Genomic DNA, 20314 nt, shown 5'->3' on the forward strand with positions numbered 1-20314 from the left:
CCATGCTCTTTAAGTCCAACTGTCACACCAGAAATTCAGAAGATATGCCAGCAGACTTCACCATGCAAGAAACGATATCCTTCCAGGATTAGAACTCCTCCTGGGTATCTAAAGGACTTTGATTGTAGTTAGAGATGCCCTGGAGAAACACTGAGTGGTCAGTGGGGCAGAATAATCCCCACACTCAGTTGAAGGTTTTGGGTAGTCCACCCCATCCTTCTAGTCTAGAAGAATAATCATACAAAGCACGTTGTGCTATCACTTTGTTGTATGAAAAAAAGAAAAAAGAAAAAATTTGAACTGCTTTGCATAAAAATATTAATTGTCTAATAAGAAGATAAATATTTCTAAGTTTATTTTGCTCCACTAAAGGGGAAAAAAAAGAAAGAATCTTATTTGGAAAGGGGGATGTAGTATTAGGTTCTATACGGTAACATAATATTGCATTAACCAGGTGTGGAACTGATATTGGGTGTGTTACGGTATTGTGGGTAGTTGAATAAAGAATTCATCAGAAGTTATGGCTGGCTGTTGCATCGTCCTCCATTAGAAAGCTTGTCGTTGTACCTATTAAACAACAGAACAGAAACCACATATGTAAATTTAACTTCTCCCAAAAATACTAAAAAATAAACGTGTGAGAGTGTGTTATAGGCTAAATAACATGTTATAGCTAGATATGACAGCGCCACTGCAGCACGCATCGCCGCATTAGAGTAGCTGAGTATCTCTCCACCAACACAACGCGCAAACTGCCGCAAATCAATCAGTCTTAGGCGCTCAAAACACAATAATCTTCATTAAAAGTAAAATGAGACTAAATGATCTTACCAGTGTTGTTGCCGTGCTCTCTCCTTGTGTGTCTTTGATTTTGAAATAAGCTTATGATCAATAAAATAGGGCCTACGGCTCATATTTGTTGCTTTCGGTGACGTGAACTCCATGAAATCTGCATATAGCGCGGGAATTGAAGATCGGATCTATATCCGTTTTGCGGAGACACATTTATGTGGCCAAGAGTAAATGTAATCGTTTTTATAAATCAGATAGCTATCCGATCAGAGAAAACGCATGAAGTGACCAAGTGTAAACAGGCCCTTATAGTCAACAGAATGTGTTAAAGGGACTATAAAAAAAAAAAAAAAAAAAAAAGTGAAACCATATTTTTTTATTACGCTACACCAAAATTCCAAAATAAAAACAAAAATCAAAAAAGCATTTTAGTTGCACAGAAAAAAGCAATTTTGTATTTTGATAACTCCTTTTGTGTTCTATGAAAAAAGTCAGATGAGTATTGAGAGTCATGGTTTACGTCTTCACTTTAAAGCAAATGGATTGGACATATGAATGTGTGATTTCTGCTACAGCGTTTTAGAAGTGAATTGATAAAACACTTTATTTGACCTACAACCTTTTTTGGAAGTTGCATTTAAATTCCCCTATTCTCAAAAATCTGCATGTGCACTCTGTAAGGATGTAATCTGTCATATCCAATTTACCCAGTCTTTTGTTTCTTCTATCTTCTGTTTTTTGGTTTACCTCCAAAACCTAAAGGATTTTTAAGACTACTATATCTAAATCCCTCATTTTAAAACACCATAGTCTCAGAATTGCTCTCAGTAGGATAATCGTTTTATGTCAGTTGAAATCCACTTTGGTTTTGAAAAAGATAGTAGACCTTCTTCCAGCCCTTTGACTGGCTTAGTCATTCTCTATAATCAAAGACCATGTCACATTGTACTGTGCAAGCGGAAATGTCAAAAATAATTGTAAGCAAGACCTCTAATAGGACAACTAACAGAACAAAAAAATCTAAAGTAAGAGGTTATTCAGCTGTGCAATGTCTTGGGCTCATCTCAGTGAGATGAAAGAATACAAAATAATAAATATACATTTTTAAGGCAACTCCAGGACTAGAGAAACAAAGAATTAATATTACAGAACATACTGTATGTAAAGCAATATTTGTCTCCATAAATACTCCATAAATACCTCTTGCACATTTCAGGAAACTAAACAACTTTGCAGAGCACATGTATATTTAACATCCAGTGGCCAATTAATTATTCTTCTAAATGTACAGCGCCCTCCCCAATAATGAAATTTATGAAATATACAAAATTCATGTCTCCTACATAAACATTAAAGGTCAACTTGTGAATCATCCCTACCTTCCTTACTCTTTAGTGTGTCCACAGTATATATGATTTGATTATCTACCAAACGATCATTTCCACTGAGGTGAGCAGAAAGAGCAAATGTGAAACAATAATGATGTTTGGAACGGTGGGAATACTGCAATCACAGTTGGGATAAGAAAGGCTGATTTCAAACAAAATACCTAAAATATGAAAACATTCTGGACTGTTTTAGCAATATGCAAACAAGCTCATCTGGTGAGTGTTATGCATCTAGGAACAAGGTGGGAGGATTTTACAACTGTATGGTCTGTGGGCTCTAAATGTTATTTCCTCTTGTTTTTGGGGATTTTGAACAAGGCTGGACTCCTTGTCACCACATTTCCTCTCCCTCTCCCTTCCGTACATGGCAATAAGATGAAATGAACTTCCTCAGTCAAAAAAAATGGAGAAAAAAAAAAATCACTGCAGATTTGATCGATTGTGCATATGCACAGTGAGGAGGAATATAATTGACTGATTTGCTCTTTGTGGGATCATTTAGAAAGATAACACTATGGCCTTACTGGTCAAGATGCAGGAAACACATTATTCTCTTTAATTCTAGAAAGGACAGTGTCTTTGATTTATCTGTAAATTATATTTTAAAGAACGGTGAGCTATTTCTTTCTTAAGTAATAGGATTTCTGATTTTGGCCTGGAGATTTAGAGAGATTTACATTGAAGGAGGCCAGAATATGGGAGGACTGACTTTTTAAATCAAGTCCAATACAAAAAAAACCCATCATTTTTTTCACCCTCATGTCGTTCCAAACCTGTCTGATTTTCTATGTTCGCAGAGCACAAAAAAAAAAAAAAAAAAAGCCTGTTTGGTCATCAACAATCTTAAAAATATGTTCTTTTGAGTTCAACAGAAGAAAGAAATGCATACAGGTTTAGAATTGTCACCAGCGGTTGCAAGGGACACACGATGAAGATAAAGATCAAGCATAACATCTTTAATAATCCACCCAGAAGTTAATACCAAAACAAGATAAGCAAACAAAACCAACTGCTATGCATAAACATGACCAAACAAATGAACACTGAAAAGACTGCAACTAAATACAAAGCAAATTAGGGAAATAATGACAAACACCTGTGATGATTAATGAATCGCCATAGTAACTAAAAGTCCATTAAAAAAGTACATTTTGATCAAAATAACTGAATTGTGACAGGAATAACAGGAGGGTAAGTAAATGAGAGAATTTTCATTTTTGGGAGGAATATCTTTAATTGCTTCTTTTATTTGACTGTTGTCCCTGGAAACCAATTACTTGTGCTGTGCTAGTTTCATGTCTTTCATGATATAATATTAGATTTTATATATTGATTTTATTGTTTCAACTTTTGTTTGAAACCAACCAACAATTTTGACACTAAAAAAGTTTATTCAAAAGTTAGTGTACTTGGTTATCAAGGAGACAACAGTGTCAGTGAAGAGAATGCTTGCAATAAAAAGTAAAAAAAAAAAATAAAAATCATTCATGAACAGAATTTTTTTTTATTGTGCATTATTTTCAATCAAGCTGTAGTAAGACCATAGAAACCAATCAAAACACCCTACTTAAAAAAAAAGCTTTTATTAAACTTTTTTAAATCCTGAAATACAGATCAGTATTTTAGAAGCATTATTTCAAGTGCTATGTGTGTATAGTTTGTGCACAGATCTGGGCAGTGCACAGTTTTGTACAACCATTATTTTAAATTACTTCAGATCTAGACTGGATTACCCAGAACTCAATGGCAACTCTGATTCAAGTTAAAGTGGCAGATGTTGATTGCTGTGGGTCATGGGGATTGTTTGGAGAAATTCCTGAGTAAAAAATTCTCATAAAAATCTCTATCCATTAACAATTGATTTGGCTCGACAATAACCAGAAATCTTACTACATGCTCTATAACGCTCAGTGTGAACTCTGATAGGAAGAGAAAAGGAAGCAGGAAGCAGATAAACATGATGGATCTGCCCTTGACTGTTGATGGAAAACGTGGAACCGAATCATGATGACAGATAACTTGCACCAATATGAGGAGAAACAAAACAACGGCACATATAGCTTTCATTTACTTGGAGAAAATGGAAAAATATATATGAAGATGAGGTTTGCACTGGCCTCAAACACTATTATTCGGCTTTGTTTCAGAAGATCATTTCTAAACTGCGCTGAAGTTTGTCACAATGTGTCTCAATAGTACATGTAATGCTTATTAACTCAGAAAATGAACCCACAAATGAATGACAGATAAAATGTAATCTGTGATTACAGCACAAGCTCAGAGTTTAGACGTCATGTGACACACGCATCACAACAGGCTTCCTTTTACACCATTTTCGTTTACATAATATCGATGCACATATTATAAATTTCTCTACATTCTTATTTCCTTGTTCTTGCAATGGCTGCTATTGTTGTTTCATCTTATGATTGTGTGGTTTGAAGGGAAGTTTGGCTTCACGGGTAGGAGATAAGAGAATGTCTCTGTTTCAAGTTTTTAACGTCACAGGACGATGTTGTGAAGCAGTAATTTTCCATTGTTTTTCCCTTGGTATAATAACACTTTTTGGAATTGTACTGGTCAGACGAAGTCAGAGCATGGAGACATTCAGACGAAGTCAGAGCATTGAGTAGTGTAACATCCAGATGAAGTCTGAGCACTGAAACATACGCAACAACTCTACTCTTTTGTTATCATCACTTCGTCTCCTGCTTCTGCTCTTCCTCGGCTTTCTCAGGTAAACTCTCAGGCTGATAGAAGACATATCTTCTGGCAGTGATTCAACGTCCGGGGTTGAATCTAATATTTCTGACGTGGAGATGCATCCGAACTAACATTTTGGCAAGAGCTAACAAAGGCGTACATCTCTATTACTGCTGCTCGTACCTGGGTTTTAGCTTGGTGCTTAACTCGTTCTTACGTCCCGTATAGATCAAAGGTCGTAACGTGAAAAAAAAAAAATGAAAACATGAAAATATTTATTGAAAATAACAGATTCATAATACAACTGGGGCTTTAGGAGGTGACAGAGCCAAAATAACGAACAAAAATAACTCATTTGTGTATACCTCTTTCTGCCCTAATCCACAAAATAAAATAAAAGAAAATACAATTACTTCCCTAACTCCCTAATCCAAAAACAGGCAATAAAGTATAAACAAAAAAAAAGTGGCATCTGTCTCCCTACCACCCAAATTACTATAGAATTATATACAAGTATAAGAGCTAAGAAATCTGTACAGGGGTAATCTGGAATCGAGGTCGATAAACAGGCGGTAGTCAATATCACAAATATGGCGGTTCACGGGAAACAAACAAATAAACAACATCTCTCTCAATAAAACACTCGAATGAACACCCAAAAATAAACACTCTCAACAGTCTTTCTAATACACTCTGTAACTAACTAGCAAAGTCAGGCAAGGAAAGCACAGCGAGTGAGCATAAGGCTAATAAAAGAAGTGACGAAGGAGGCTTGGCACCAATCAGACTGCAGGAACCAATCCGGTCTTCTTATATAAAATACACCTCCCACAACAGAAAAGAACACAAAAACAGAACAAAAGGGACGTAACACTCGTCCTGCACTATTAGTTTAATGTTCCATTTTCCATACTTTAAAATTCATGTAGCAGAGAACACAAGAAGACAGTGTGCACAAGAATATGCATGGGGTTGGGCTTTTTTGACTTATGCCTGTAAGTAACCACCTTGCAACCACCCAGGACACTCTAGCAACCTCCTAGTACTTTCTAGCAACCAAGTAACATATAACTCCTACATCTCTCTTTCACCATTGAAGGCCACAGTGTAACTTTTTATTATTATTATTTTGTTGAGAAACTAGCATATATTGTACATACAAGAATACACATAACTGAACATGTCAAGGGTACATAGAATAAAAAAGAAACAATATTACAAAAACACACTTTTTTACAAGTTTTAAATCATTTTTTCATTCCAGTTGACTAATACAATAACGACCAATTACACTGGTCTTCAATTTTTTAGAAGTCGTCTGCTTCAGAGACAAAATGTGCTATTTATTATGTATTTTGATGTGCTGAATTTAAATATGACAATTAAAACAACTGATTGGCTACTGTTTCTAAGATATTTAAGTTTTTACATTTTACCATCTATATTGTGTAGATACTTGTCACCTGTCCTGTTTTTGTAACACTTTAAAAATCAGCAAAAGCGTTATATAAATTACATTTATTATGAAACAAAAGGCAAAAAACTATTATGTACATAGTTTAGTTCTATTCAGTGTCTACTCAACACTTCTTGGCCCATCTCTTGTATTCATTAAATGGAGCATCTTGTCACTGTCTAACAATAGTCTACAAGCATTGATGGGCTCCATTTGAAGTTATCTGCACTGTTCACAAGTACGAGGCATCTCTGCTCACTTTGGCTGAACAGAAATGTGTACCTTTGCAAAAACCAAACACAGACAAATAAGAGAGCATGACAGTGTATGACAGGGGTGCAAAACTCAATTCCTGGAGGGCCACAGCCCTGCAGAGTTTAGCTTCAACCCTAATTAAACACACTTGATCCAGCTCATCAAGTCCTTCAGGCTTATTTGAAAACTACAGGTATGTGTGTTGGAGCAGGGTTAGAACTGAACTCTGCAGGGCTGTGGCCCTCCAGGAAATGAGTTTTGCAACCCTGCTGTATGATTTCTAGAGCTGATATAGCAGAGTGATGTAAGCTTCATTATGATTGCATCATCCATGACTTCATAACACGATGCAGTTCATGGGCCTGTACCATGAAGCCGGATTAGCTGGCTAGCCAGTTAAGTTTCAGATTAGTTTGTGCCAATCCTGGGTTTTAGGTACCATGAAAGTGACTTGGCTTTTAGCAGTGTTCATCACCATAGTAACTTACGCTCCACAGCTAACCTGCTCCGGGGCAGGTTATGTTCTGGGTAAGAGATCTCAAACCGATATTGGACCAATCAGATGTGAGCAAAGTGACACTGACACATCCAACGCAATAAAGTCCCTCCCCCAGTTTCTCTTCCTCCAAATTAAAGATCACTATATAGTGAAAACAAATATTTAACGATGAAATTGTCTTGCTTTAATGATTTATAGAATTATTTTATGATTTATATATGATTTCAATAATTATTATATGATCTATATTATTAATCCATTTCACACAAGCAATTTTAGTTTAACAGTTATTATTAAGAATTTATTTTAAATAAATATTAATATATACAGATCATATGTAAGCTGTAGAATCAACAGATAACTCTTTAAAAATGACTACATAACCTTACATGTTTGAGTCTCTATTGCTGTATATAATAAACTATATAAACACTTGACAATTTTCACTCGCTCTGATAGAGCAAGATAATTTCTTTTATTTGTCCTTTTTCATGGACAAGTTTCTTCTTTAGTGTAAATGCGTTTAAATTCTTCATTTTCTTCAGCAAAAGAGTTTTGAATTGCGTTGACTCTCTCGCGAGAAGTAAATCACAGTTTCTTTCTGTTGCAAGGCATGTGATTGGCTGTTTGCCACCGATGTCACGCATTCATGTGCACGCGCTCCACAAACTCAGGATCAAAGCCTGAGTTGACAGAGAAAGTTGATGATCAGCATCATGGTACCAACAAAGCTGGATTGGAGTGGTTTGGTTTTGTCAACTTGAAACTAATCCTATAACCCTGAGTTTGTTCAACTACCATCATGGTACAGGCCCCATATCATGTATGATGCAATACTAGCTTCAGATTGCATCATTCATCAAAAAGCAAGTACTGTCCAAACCCAGTCATAGATTTATTCATAGATCCAGTCAAAGATGTATTAAGTCATTTCTGGTTTAAATTGAGATCCCCTCCCTTTATAACTCACTTATTCTCCGCTCTTCCCAAGTAAAGAGTCGTTATACTGACCGATAACATATCTTGAAAACTAGAGCCAATCAACAATTTTAAGCATCATTTTCGTTCTCACTGACCCAGAATTAGTAAAGTTTAACTACATATTTCAGAAGCATTTTGGCTGTAGACCAGTGTTACAATAACTCAAATATCTAAATAAATTTTTATCACCATCCAATAAGAAACACCTTAAAAGGATAGCTCACCCAAAAATGAAAAACAGTCATCATTTACTTACCCTCATGTTGTTCCAAACCTGTATGCGTTTGATTCTTCTGTTGAACACAAAATAAGATATTTTAAAGAATGTTGTTAACCAGACAGTTGATGGCACCCATTGACTTTCATAGAATTTTTTTTTTTTCTTACTATGGAAGTCAATGACTACCATCAACTGTTTGATTACCAACATTCTTTAAAATATCTTCTTTTGTGTTCAACAGAAGAAAGAAACTCATACAGGTTTGGAACAACTTGTGGGTAAGTAAGTAATGACAAAATTTTCATTTTTGGGTGAACTATTTCTTTAACATTGCGTTAGCCATTTAGGATGCAACTACAGACTTCCACTGAAGGAGAGAGCCATATCTAGAAAACAAGATATACTTAAGGTCGGCTTTTTAACTTGTATGTAACTACCTAACCACACAGTTCCTAACCCTAACCACCCAGAACAACCTAGCAACTCCCAATACCCTAGTAATTATTGCAATGACCATGGCAATGACAAAACATGATGTGTTTTGCAGGGGTAAACATTATTCACATTTTCTTCTGAAAATGTAATAATCTAGTTTGAATGGCTCATTTATGAGATAGATTTGTTGGTTGTGGAGGTTTACAGGTACTGACCCCTGTGTATCAAGGCATGCTATGGTTACTGTTGTCACAACAGCTTTCAGTATGTTTAAAAAAATGTGTTTCTTTTGTGTGTGTGTGCGTGTGTGTGTGTGTCCTGGGCAGGTGTTTGTGGGTCGGTTTTTGGTTATTTGAGGACAGCTGCAGGCCATATGCTCATAACAGAGCTGTTTCTACAACTATAAATTGAGGATGGAACAGTTGAAGAATTTTAATCATGCTACGTTTGTCTTTATCCAACTGGACTGTAACCCTCCCTCCGTTGAACATAACTGGAAGCAGGGCGCTGTAATCTGTTTAGAGATCAGAATCTCATGTTACTGATTATAATGTAGATTTTAAAGGTGAAGCGACACCAAACCATCATAATATGTTTATGCTTATCACAACTGTTGTCAAAGTGTTGTTTCAGTTGATACTGAAATTTAAAAAATGTGACACTTTGAGCACTGTTGAGCGGATTCGTAAACACCTCTGATTCGTCATTGTGTTCACACGCTCAACATATATGTCTGTGATTGGCTACAATGATCAACGCTTCAAAAACATGCTGTAAATAGACATTAATGATGCTTTTCATCGAGCGCTTACACAGATACACACCATCTGCTGATAGACGGCAGCTTTCAAATGCTCCCGCTTTCAAAACGCTTTCAAATTCAAACACTTCCATGTGCTTTCAAACGCTCCCGTACATTGCTCATTGTAGCCAATCACAGATATATATGTTGAGCACGTGAACACAATGGCCAATCAGAGGTGTTTACGAATCCCACTTTTTTTAAATTTCAGTATCGACTTGGTATCGAAGTCTGTAATTTTGACATCACTACTTGTCACCACCACAGTGATGCAACAACACATACTAAGTACTTGCATAGAGTCCTATATATCTGGCCTTAAACTAATATACAGCTATTTTTTAGGATTCAACTTTGTTTCAAATGAGACAAATACCAGTTTGTCTTTTTCAGTTCTTCTCTTTCTTTGCTTTCCCTGGCACCCTGAGCACTCGTTGACCGCAGCTAAAGGTGTTTGTGTGGTATAGAATCGCCCCGTTAACAGTCTTGCCACCACACCTCACCATCCCGACCAGAGAAAAGAGTCTCCGAGGTCGTAGACTCTGCTCTGAAATGTGCACACCAGCTGATTATACCAGTAGCTGCCAAACAAAACACAAGACCCTGGCTCAGGGGCTGGAGTAAAGGCAACTTAGCCTCACTTGGAGAGGAGACAGTGCTTCTCACATAACCTGAGCCACCACTCGGCCCACGGCTGCAGAACTTTGTTAAAACAACATGAAGAAGCAGGCTGCACCATCGTCCGAGCTGAAGTGTTATTCCAGCTACGTAAATAATAGAGCTCCCTTTTTCATGTGATGAATAGCACATATTAACAGCCACAAATTTAATTATGTTCCTGAGATTCTAGTTTGCTAAAAGCCAATACGGATGGAAATGAGCAAACTCATTCTTTTACGTTCACATTTTATTCACTTTCTGATTATATCTGAAGACACAATAAGCAGCCGTGTCCTTCAAGGGTGAAAGAAAGTTATGATGTTTATAGGAGGTACATGTTTTGACAGCTCCTAGTAGTTTGCTGTCTCGGCTGGGTTAGGGACCACCTTTATTGATACCTCGATATTTGTGACATTTCAAAATCTATAAATTTAATAAGAGCATAGCAATTCACATACTAAGAAGGTACCACAGTGGTGTAGTAAAGTAGTCAAATACTTTTCCAAGATTTAGGTTTTCCAGTTTGCTCAATAATGTTTGTGTAACCTTCATTGGTGGGATCCAGAGACTCTAAAATCAAAAAGCAGGCATATTCAAAATAAAATGTCCATTCATATTGATGGAAGCTCAAATGCTCATCTGGTTTTGGTTCATTTTACATTTGTCATCAAGTGGACTACGAGACACTATGAGAATTGTTTGTTATACAAATTTAAACAAAAAAAAAAAGTCCTTAAAATCATACTGCTGAAGTACTGTAGGGTTTGCTGTCAACAACAAAAAAGCTGACGAGGCTATTTTGCTACCCTAACTATGCACAAATTTGTAGTTAGTTGCATTATTTGCATTTAGCACAGCCTTTTATACTATCTGCGATCCTATCAAAAACAGAAAACTGGGAGCTGCTTTTCTAGCAGGTAGCCATTTTACAAAACTGGGGGAAAAAAAGCTATTAGCTTAAGATGTTTTTTCCAGCAAAAAATAAAAAATAAAATTATAAGCAGTCAGTGCTAACCATTTATCTATATGAACTGTGTATTTTGGTTAAACATTGTTATGGATGTTGTGCTCAAATAACAAACACAAGCAGGAAGCAACAGAACCATTCACTTTGCAGCTGTTCCATGAGTTGCACTTGGGTGGGGGGCATGTCAACACTACAAATTGGTGTTTTTTTGGAACCCAAACATATTTGAAACAAATATTCAATGCTGTAGGAAAGACCAGCTCATTACAGTCCGAGTCCAGGCCGACACCTGAGAAGGTTGAGTTTGAGTTAAGACAGAGACCTGGGCCCGTATGTATAAAGCCGCTCAGAGTAAAATTTTAGTCTTAAGTGTGTCAAAATTCTAAGAATGACGTAATTTTACTCTTATTCTTAGACTTAAGAATAAGTATGATTCATAAAGGTTCCTAAGTGTCAAGACTAGGTCTTAGCTCCTAAATTATTTAAGAGAGCAGAAGAGGTCTCTTAACCTAGTTAAGAGTAACAAGATGGCAGCAAAGAAGAGGAGACACGCTTTCCAATGAAGATATGATGTATTGGAGTTATGATATAAACTTGATTGTCAATTCTTTTTGTAACTGACCTAATAAGAAATGTAATAACTTTAAATAAATGTAATAAATTTAATAAATATTACTTAAACAATAATTAATATGTTTAATACATTTTAATACATTTAAACGTGCTGTATGCGATTTCTCAAATTCGTTGTTGAACACTGTTGATATTTGAAATCAACCCAAACAAACACATCCCTCTCTTCATTGCGCCGCCTCCAATACAAATCACCCTGCTCCGAGTCGGTCTCAAACCCCAGCCCGAACGCTGTTGGCATGTGAAGCTAACAATGACGCTAAACACCTCATGCTCTAGCGGGCGTCAGTGTGCAGTAGTTTACCTGCACAACTCTCACTATTTGGCCGCTGTTACACACGCAATACGAGAGTGCATGTCTGTTTATCACAGCTGACGTGCAACAAAATGCTTCACGAAAAATAAAGCGCTGATGATGAACGAAAGATAAGGAAGCACAAAAAATTAACGTACAGTACACAAGAGTAAATACAAACAAGAGTTTGTTGTTAATCGCCAACAGAACAGCAGCTCCAGACAATCAAAACCTAGTGTTACTTACATGAGAAAGAATCAAAGCAGCCTCCTCATCTGTTTTCAGGCCTTCCTGCTTAGCTCTCTCCAGCGCTGCAAAGCTTTTCTAATATAAACGCGGTCCTAAAGCGCTTGCCCAGTCATAAACCTTCATTGCAGTGATATTCTTTTGAGCTCTTTAGTATTGTGTAAACTTATCACACCAAACATAGTGGCCAAAATTGATGTTTTAAATTTAAATGTTTTAAAATATGACATTGACTACAACATAATCAGTTTTTAATATTTCATTGGTTCTCTCTTGTTTTTGCATGTGTTCATAATTACTTTGCATGACAGCCTGGCCAAAAATAATTTGAAATAATTTGAAATTTCATTTCATTCTCACACATGAAACAGTTGACTCCAAGCACAGCTATACAATATGCTTACATCTTTTAACACATTTTTTAAAATATTTAAATTAAGGTTGAAGGTGTCAATTTTCATATAGCTGGACATCACATTTGGCCACTACTCTATGGCAGTTCATTAACTTTCCAACTGACCATCAAACCATGCGGCAAAAGCAAGCCACTTTTATGTTGATAGTGGGCTTCCCTGGAGTTGCTGGAGCCATTGATGGAACTCGTGTTTACATCATCGCTCCAATTGTAAATGAGGAGACATATATCAATTGAAAAAGAGTCCACGCCATCAATACTAATTTGTGATTATTTTGCACAATGCAAAGCTATTTTTAAAAATAAATTACATTATTAAAACATTTCAGTGTCTTTTTAAATGATATATAATATATATATATATATATATATATATAAATATATATATATATATATATATATACAGTAGTCAACATTTAAAGTGGATCAAAAAAGTTCATCAAAGCTGTCCTAAGAACTAAGTTGTTCTAAGAAGAAGGTTTTAGGACAACTTTGATGAAAGGTTTTGATCCACTTCAATATATACATATATATGTATGTATAATAACATTAAATTATTGCTGCTGTGACTTCACCCTTGCAGGCTCTCTATTGGCTGATTCAGAGGTTGAGGGCAGCCATTTTGAGTTGACATCATTGTAGTCCTTAGTTCACACTTAAGAATCAGTCTTATACTTTACTAAAAGTTACTTTTAGCTTCTTTATAAAAGTATCCTACTCTTAGAAAAGTCCTACTCTTTACTAAGAATTTTTTGACACTTAAGTCAAAACTTAAGACTATTCTTAAGAGCATTTCTGAGAAGTTTTATACATACGGGCCCAGATATGACAATGTTCAATGTTGATTAAGCTGTTGATCAATGTGTGTCAACAGTGTCAATGTTGCAAAGTTCATCAATTATGAAATTAAAATTCTATTCAGCTATAAGCATATCTAAAGAATTAAGGCAAAAGTATATAGTTAATAACATTGTCAGTGTTACAAAGTCAGTGTCATTATCCAGCTTAATTCAGTTCAAATTTTGCTCTCATCTAATATTGTCAGTGCAGTTCAATCAATAATATTATTGAATATTAATTGTTTTAAACCCCAACTGAGCAAACCAAAGGCTTTTGTGTACAAAAAATTCACTGTCTATTAATTCATTTAGCATTGTTTCCACTCATTTTAATAGTAGTGCTTAATAAGTCTCAGGCTACACAACCACATACTGTAGAAACACCCTGGCAATCAACCACAAGTTACACACTAGCATCATGGTGGTGAGTTTTGAATGGACAAGCACCACTAACAATATCTTCAGAAAATGAACCTAAAGAATTCTTGTTCTAAATATAACCTATTATAACTTGCATATGTGTGGTTTTACAAAAGAAAAGCCAAACACTGCTTTACATACACAAAATCATTACAACCAGTGTGAGGAGTGTACATGATTATTTATCTTCATGTGTGACACTTTGGTGCAAAACCACAGAGCATCTAACAGGTCATGGAAAAGAAGAGGGGGTCAGGTGATGAGCCAAAGACTCAATCAGCGTCTGACTCGTCTCGCCATAAAGCGAAGGAAGAATTAATTAAGGTTGGGTAAATCTGATCCCCAACCAAATCCTGCCAGCATGAATGACCACACATAAGACACACTGTGAATTCTGGGTGGGGAAATGTTGTTTTAAGCCCCTGGAGCAGTGAGTGTTAGAAATGGTGCCGTTTGAAAAGGTCTTGCACATACTCTTTGGCTAATAGACATGCTATTTTTAAACCAGGGAAAATAGTAATGGCATTGTGCTTTTGGAGAACCTTGTTGCTGGTTTAGGAGGACTGACGTTTTTGTAGCTGCTCATTGGCCCAGAGGTTGGTAGTGATTTGTTGACAGTTTTTGAGAACATGGCTTATAGAGTAGGCCTATGATAGATGTTTGGAAACTTGAAAAAGTTTGACAACACCAAGTTTGACATGTCTTGAAAGTACTTTCCATTACAACACACGAAGCTGCTAAAACTAGTCTGGATGTTTCCCTTTACAATACATTGTCAAAGGTTTTACAAGACATTTCTCCTTCTAGAAATCCTAGGCAAAAAAGGAATGCAAATGCAATTTTTAGAATAATTTGCAAACAACCCTAAGGAGATCAAATAAGAATCTGAAATTGTAGGAAAATAAAAAAAGAATGATGCATATTGTTTTATCCAGTTTGACTTATTTGATCTTGTGTAGCTTCTCATGGGAAAGAAAAAAAAAAAAAATGTCTTGAATATCTGAAACAGTTGATAAATGAAGCAAAAATTATGTTTTATTAACAAAGTTTGGGAGGAGCACTTTCAGATAACCTAATTAGCATGAGAGGAGATATATATATATAGCCCACTTTTTTCCAGCATCGCTCCACCACCTCAATTCCTCACTCTTAACTATTTCCTAATTTTCTATCCCAACCAGTGATGATGTACTCTGAGTTTGGGCCAAATTCCGAGCTTGGAGCCCTCCCCTCAGACAGCACAGCAAATATGCATACTTTTTACTATATCCGATTATATGTAAGAGTGAGCTCTGAGAGTTCAATGAAGTCTACAGAGCAATGAAAGTGAAACCTATGAGCAATGCTCATTGGTATTGGCTGTAAATTATGTTAGAATTTACTTTAGCATTTGTGCTTTTCTTTCATGATGGTGAAAGAGGTTTTTCATATCACAACAACAAGACCTTTCTTAAGGCACAATATTGTTTCCTCCAGCTGGTAAACATATCTCTCACATTCTTCAAATGCATGTTAAGAGATTTCGGGTAGAATCCAGCAGTCTCTCTTTGGAACAACCTCTTTAGAGAGCAATAGATTGTTAAAACTGTGGACAAACACAGACAGTGTTTCTCAACTCAGGCACAGCAGGATCTGTTTTTTCACATTATAATTGTGTCTTAGGGAAAAGTCCAACTTTTACATTTTAACTCCCCCCTCCTCCCCCCTTTCATATGAAACAGCAAGAATCAAACCCTAAATGTGTCAGGTTTTCATTGTGGTCTTCCAAATTTCAGAATGAGATACTGATTTGCATAAAACTTAGCTCTAAACATTCTTTCTTTCTTTCTTTCTTTCTTTCTGTCTTTCTCTGTTTTTTTTTTGTTTTTGTTTTTTTTTGTTTTTACCAAGCATGAGTCTTTGGTCATGTAATAAAACTCACTATTCTAACCTCAGTTCAACAGTCAGAAGCCCACTGGCCTGTGGTTTTGGAGATGAGTTTAGAGAGAGTACTAATACATTCAGAATCAGAACAGAATGCACCAATTCAACTTTCTCCAAATCTGGATGTCCTATCCATCCGTCGTTAGGGGAAATGCCTGGTGACAGCCTCCTGTGTACCATCCCATTGAGTGATGTGAAAACTGATCCACCTATGATTACATTTCATACAAATGTAGAGCATGTAGAGTATACAGACAGGCAGATAATGGACAGATGAGGATAGACAAATGTTAGTTGGAAGCATAAGGAAAGGAATTACTTACAACTCTAATTGTAATTTTTAATTGTATAATTAGCATTTTATGTATCCTAATTACACACAGTGAAATAATATTTTTGCACTTTTCGCATAATTGTAACAAAATTATAGCTTGGTTTGAAATGACACTCAGTAAAAATATTCTGTTCACATTTCAAGTGGCATTTACCTTAATTTTTTTCCTTATTTTCTTTACCCATCACATGTGTCATGTTTCATCCCAAGCTTTTTATGAACACTGCCTAGTTAAGTACTTTTGATAATACTTTATTAGAGGCAAATTTTCCACTTCAAATGTCGACTACTGTGTATATATATATGTGTGTGTGTGTGTGTGTGTATATATATATATATATATATATATATATATACAGTAGTCAACATTTGAAGTGGATCAAAACTTTTATCAAAGTTGTCCTAAAACCTTCTTCTCAGGACAACTTAGTTCTTCAACTTAGTAGACAACTTTGATAAACTTTTTTTGATCCACTTCAAATGTTGACTACTGTATATGTATTTGTATTACACAAACTACAACTGTCACTCAATTGTGGTGTCATTTGCACCATGAGCAACAATTTTTGTAATAAAGTATTATCAAAAGTAGCCTACTTAGCTAGACAGTGTTTATAAAAAGCTATATATAGAAACAATTATACAACCATTTTAATATATATATAACAATTAATATAATGTAAATTTATCTAAAGTGTAGGTAAGAACAAGGGGAAAAGTAATAAAGTACAGTATAAAATAATATAGCAAGCAGAGTATAGTAAAGTATGAAATAATTTTCAGATCATTTGAAAAGTAGCACAAATTAAGGATGAAGACAAGTTAAAACGCTTCCAATATTGTTTTGCGATCTTAACATTGCAAAAAAAAAAAATAAAAAAAAAAAAAATCGGTTAGTGTCTAATAGTGTCTGTTTCGTCGAAAGAATACAGACTACATTAACGTTACTTTGATCCAGACCAATGGAAAGCTAGGTGGCAAAATGAGTTTGTTTACGTTACCATGGTAACATCCGTACTAGCAGCGCTGGCAGGATCTGTGCTGAGAGGAGTTAAAAAAAAAAATCGATTGCTTGTGAAAAGTGCAACAGTACTTTTCACAAGCAAATTCTATTACTGAAAGCCTTTGATTAACCCCGGTCGTTGCTTATCAAACAGTGTCGTATCGCAAACAAACATCAGTGCAATGACCTCAGAGGCTAATGAGGAAAATAAACCAGGTGGAAGGTGTTTACTGGGGAACTGGGTTGAGGAGGTGAGTTTTGCACAACATGTCTAAATCATATTGTTGCTTGTGATAACTGCTATACTTGTCATGAACATATTTTCTGCACTTTTTGTCTCATCACACTCCACCTAATAAATGAATGTTACACTTTCTTTATTGCGCTTCAGAGGGCTACTGCATTGCTAGACAGGACCGGGCCTACATCTTGTGTTCATAAGTACGGACACACAGGGATTCTTACCATGGACGTGGCTGCTAAAGTGCAGGGAATTAGTACATTCAAAGCGACTTTCAATGCTCCTAAAATCCTTGGGGTGCGACAAAAAGGTATATATTAAATGTTTTGTTTTTAATTTGCTTAAACTGCTGGAAATTATGCAGTTATATTAACACTTTCATACGTCATGGCATATTATTTTGTGTTTATACAAAATGTTTCTCGACAAAACCTCATCTAGCCAGATAGACTTTACCTTGATGACACGTGAAAATTAGCAGAATAATGTTAAATGCCTCAAAATGAAAAGTTTACAATTAAGACAAAAAAACAACAACAACAAAAAAACAACAACAACAAAAAACACTAATAGTAACACATAAATGCGTAATCTGGTTACTGACTGTTATGTGGTTGTATCATGGTTTTACTTTGTACTTTTTTTTTTTTATTTCAAAATGTATTTCATATTATTGAATCCATTTGACTTATTAACATTAATGAATAAAGTTCCTTTCATTCTTCAGATTTGTCCAGATAGCTCCTTTCAAATAAAAGCCCTCTGTTCTTTCTGCTGCATAAATCTTTTCAATAAATTTCACTGTGGTTTTGATTTTAGGAAGACGAACTGAACTTTTGGAAAATGACCTCATCAAAAGAATAAGGTATCTAAATAAACAAGCATTTACTTTAAAGTTTAATGTTCAACGACGTCATCGTGTGTAAAACACAAATGACATTTTATTATCCTCCCACATTTCTTGTTTTATGTGTGAATAGAGGAAACAGTGGGAGAGGAATGATGTAAGAATGTTTGTGTTAGATTCATAGTTCAGTTAAATCATTTTCATTTTTATTTATCATGCAACTTTCTGCTTCATTTTTGAATGTAACCTTGACAACAAGTCTCTGACCCCAGACAAGTGGTTGTAATATTGTTTTAAATTAAAAAAAATATATTATTCTGAAGTGAGACAGTACCTCATTCCCATAGAATTGGTGTTGGCTGGTATGGAAAGCCAAATGTGGGCAGTTCTACTTACCATTATCCTAAGAACTTTCATTATCAACAGGAAGTTCACATTGAACTATTTTAGCTAAATTGCTTCACTTTCTAGAGAATCAGACAATGGTGAATGAAGGTGAATGAGACACACTGTACAGTTGCATTTACTACTTTATTTATAAAAATTCTAACCGTAATGTACAAGTATTTAATCTCGTTTTTGGCATCATAATTAATTTCTTGTTTTTATTTAAGAAATTGGCTGCTCTTCTATGTCAAATCACTGTCCCTGTGAATAAGACAGACGTGCCTAGACATATCAGTCTGTTTTCTTTCAACCATCTGTTGATTTGGAGAGATTCCTTCTGCTCTTGGTCACGAGCTATTACCTCACCATCTTCAAACATTATAGTGACTGTGCATTTTGCAATATTTAAAGTAGATGAGCTCAATTAAACATTTAAAATCAATACTAGGAAGTCAAAAATTTCTTTGAAACTGACTGGGCGTAAAGCAAAGGCAGCATCCTTGTCGTGTACTTCCAGGCATGTCAGCTGAACAACTGCCATTCTGAGATGAATGGCAATGCTAACGATAGCTCTCTCTCTAGGTATATTATAAATCCTTGATTAAATTTACGAAAACAAATTAGCCACAGTTTTTTTTTTTAGCTTAATATTTTAATCTGCTTTACAGTGATCAAATACATGCGGAGCTGAACGCAGCCCCTCCAGCCCATGAGTTGTGCTCTGTGACCAAAGCAGACTACAAAGTGGAGGGCTTCAAGTCTGTCCGCGCACCACTGACCATGGTCAGTTTCTATTCACCATAACCTTTAGGGAGTAATATTTGACAGTCTTTTGGGCAAAGCATTTAAGTTTGAAGTGACAAAAAGGTCTATGGTAAATAGTTCTGAGACCTGTAAATAATTTTTTCTTTGAACATGTAAATTTGCATATGTGTATTGGGGTGTGTGAGTTAATCTGCTTGTCTCTTACAGGATCATGATTACACAACCGAGCAGGCCATTACATTTTGGAGTGAAAACTATCAGAAGATTCAGGTCAGCATACAGTAAGATTTCAGTGAATACATTTATTTATTGCAGGATTGGAGTGGTTTTATAATGTTAATAATGTTTTCCTTTCACAGGGCGTGACAGCAGTTAAAACTAAAGATCCATTTAAAAGAAATGCCACCTTTAGCACACCAATCGGTGAACAACTAGATCAGCTGGATGACACAGTGCTGTACCCATCAGAAAATGATGCTAATTTGTGAGAGAATTTTTAAAATATCATCATTTGATAATTTCATTATCTCTTGTTAAATGTCTTCATTTTAGTTAGTTTTAAATCACTAATAAACAGTTAATTTGCAGAAATGTAAGCCTTTGAATTACACAGCTCTCTGGAATTCTGATTCTGATTGGTCCGTCACTGCATATCATGATACCCAATCATATTGTCATGGTTTATTGTATGCTAAAGACTACTTAACTGAAATTATCACAATGACCCATTTTTGAACTAAGTTTTTGTTACGTTTTTACAAATGGTGTTCTAGACAAAAGGCATGGAAGGAGTATGCTCATCTAATCC

At 35.5% G+C, this 20314-nt stretch overlaps 1 protein-coding gene across 1 annotated transcript; it reads left to right on the top strand.

The window, feature by feature from the left end:
- Positions 1–17382: 17382 nt before the first annotated feature.
- Positions 17383–20102, top strand: spag8 (sperm associated antigen 8; the record flags this gene model as incomplete). Its single annotated transcript, XM_051894227.1, has 6 exons — positions 17383–17517; positions 17658–17817; positions 18327–18372; positions 19410–19524; positions 19714–19776; positions 19866–20102. Coding segments are annotated over 6 exons (648 nt in total), but the record flags the coding sequence as incomplete, so codon positions are not given.
- Positions 20103–20314: the final 212 nt, after the last annotated feature.

This window comes from Ctenopharyngodon idella, chromosome 5 (genome assembly GCF_019924925.1).
Source record: "Ctenopharyngodon idella isolate HZGC_01 chromosome 5, HZGC01, whole genome shotgun sequence".
Lineage (NCBI taxonomy): Eukaryota > Metazoa > Chordata > Actinopteri > Cypriniformes > Xenocyprididae > Ctenopharyngodon > Ctenopharyngodon idella.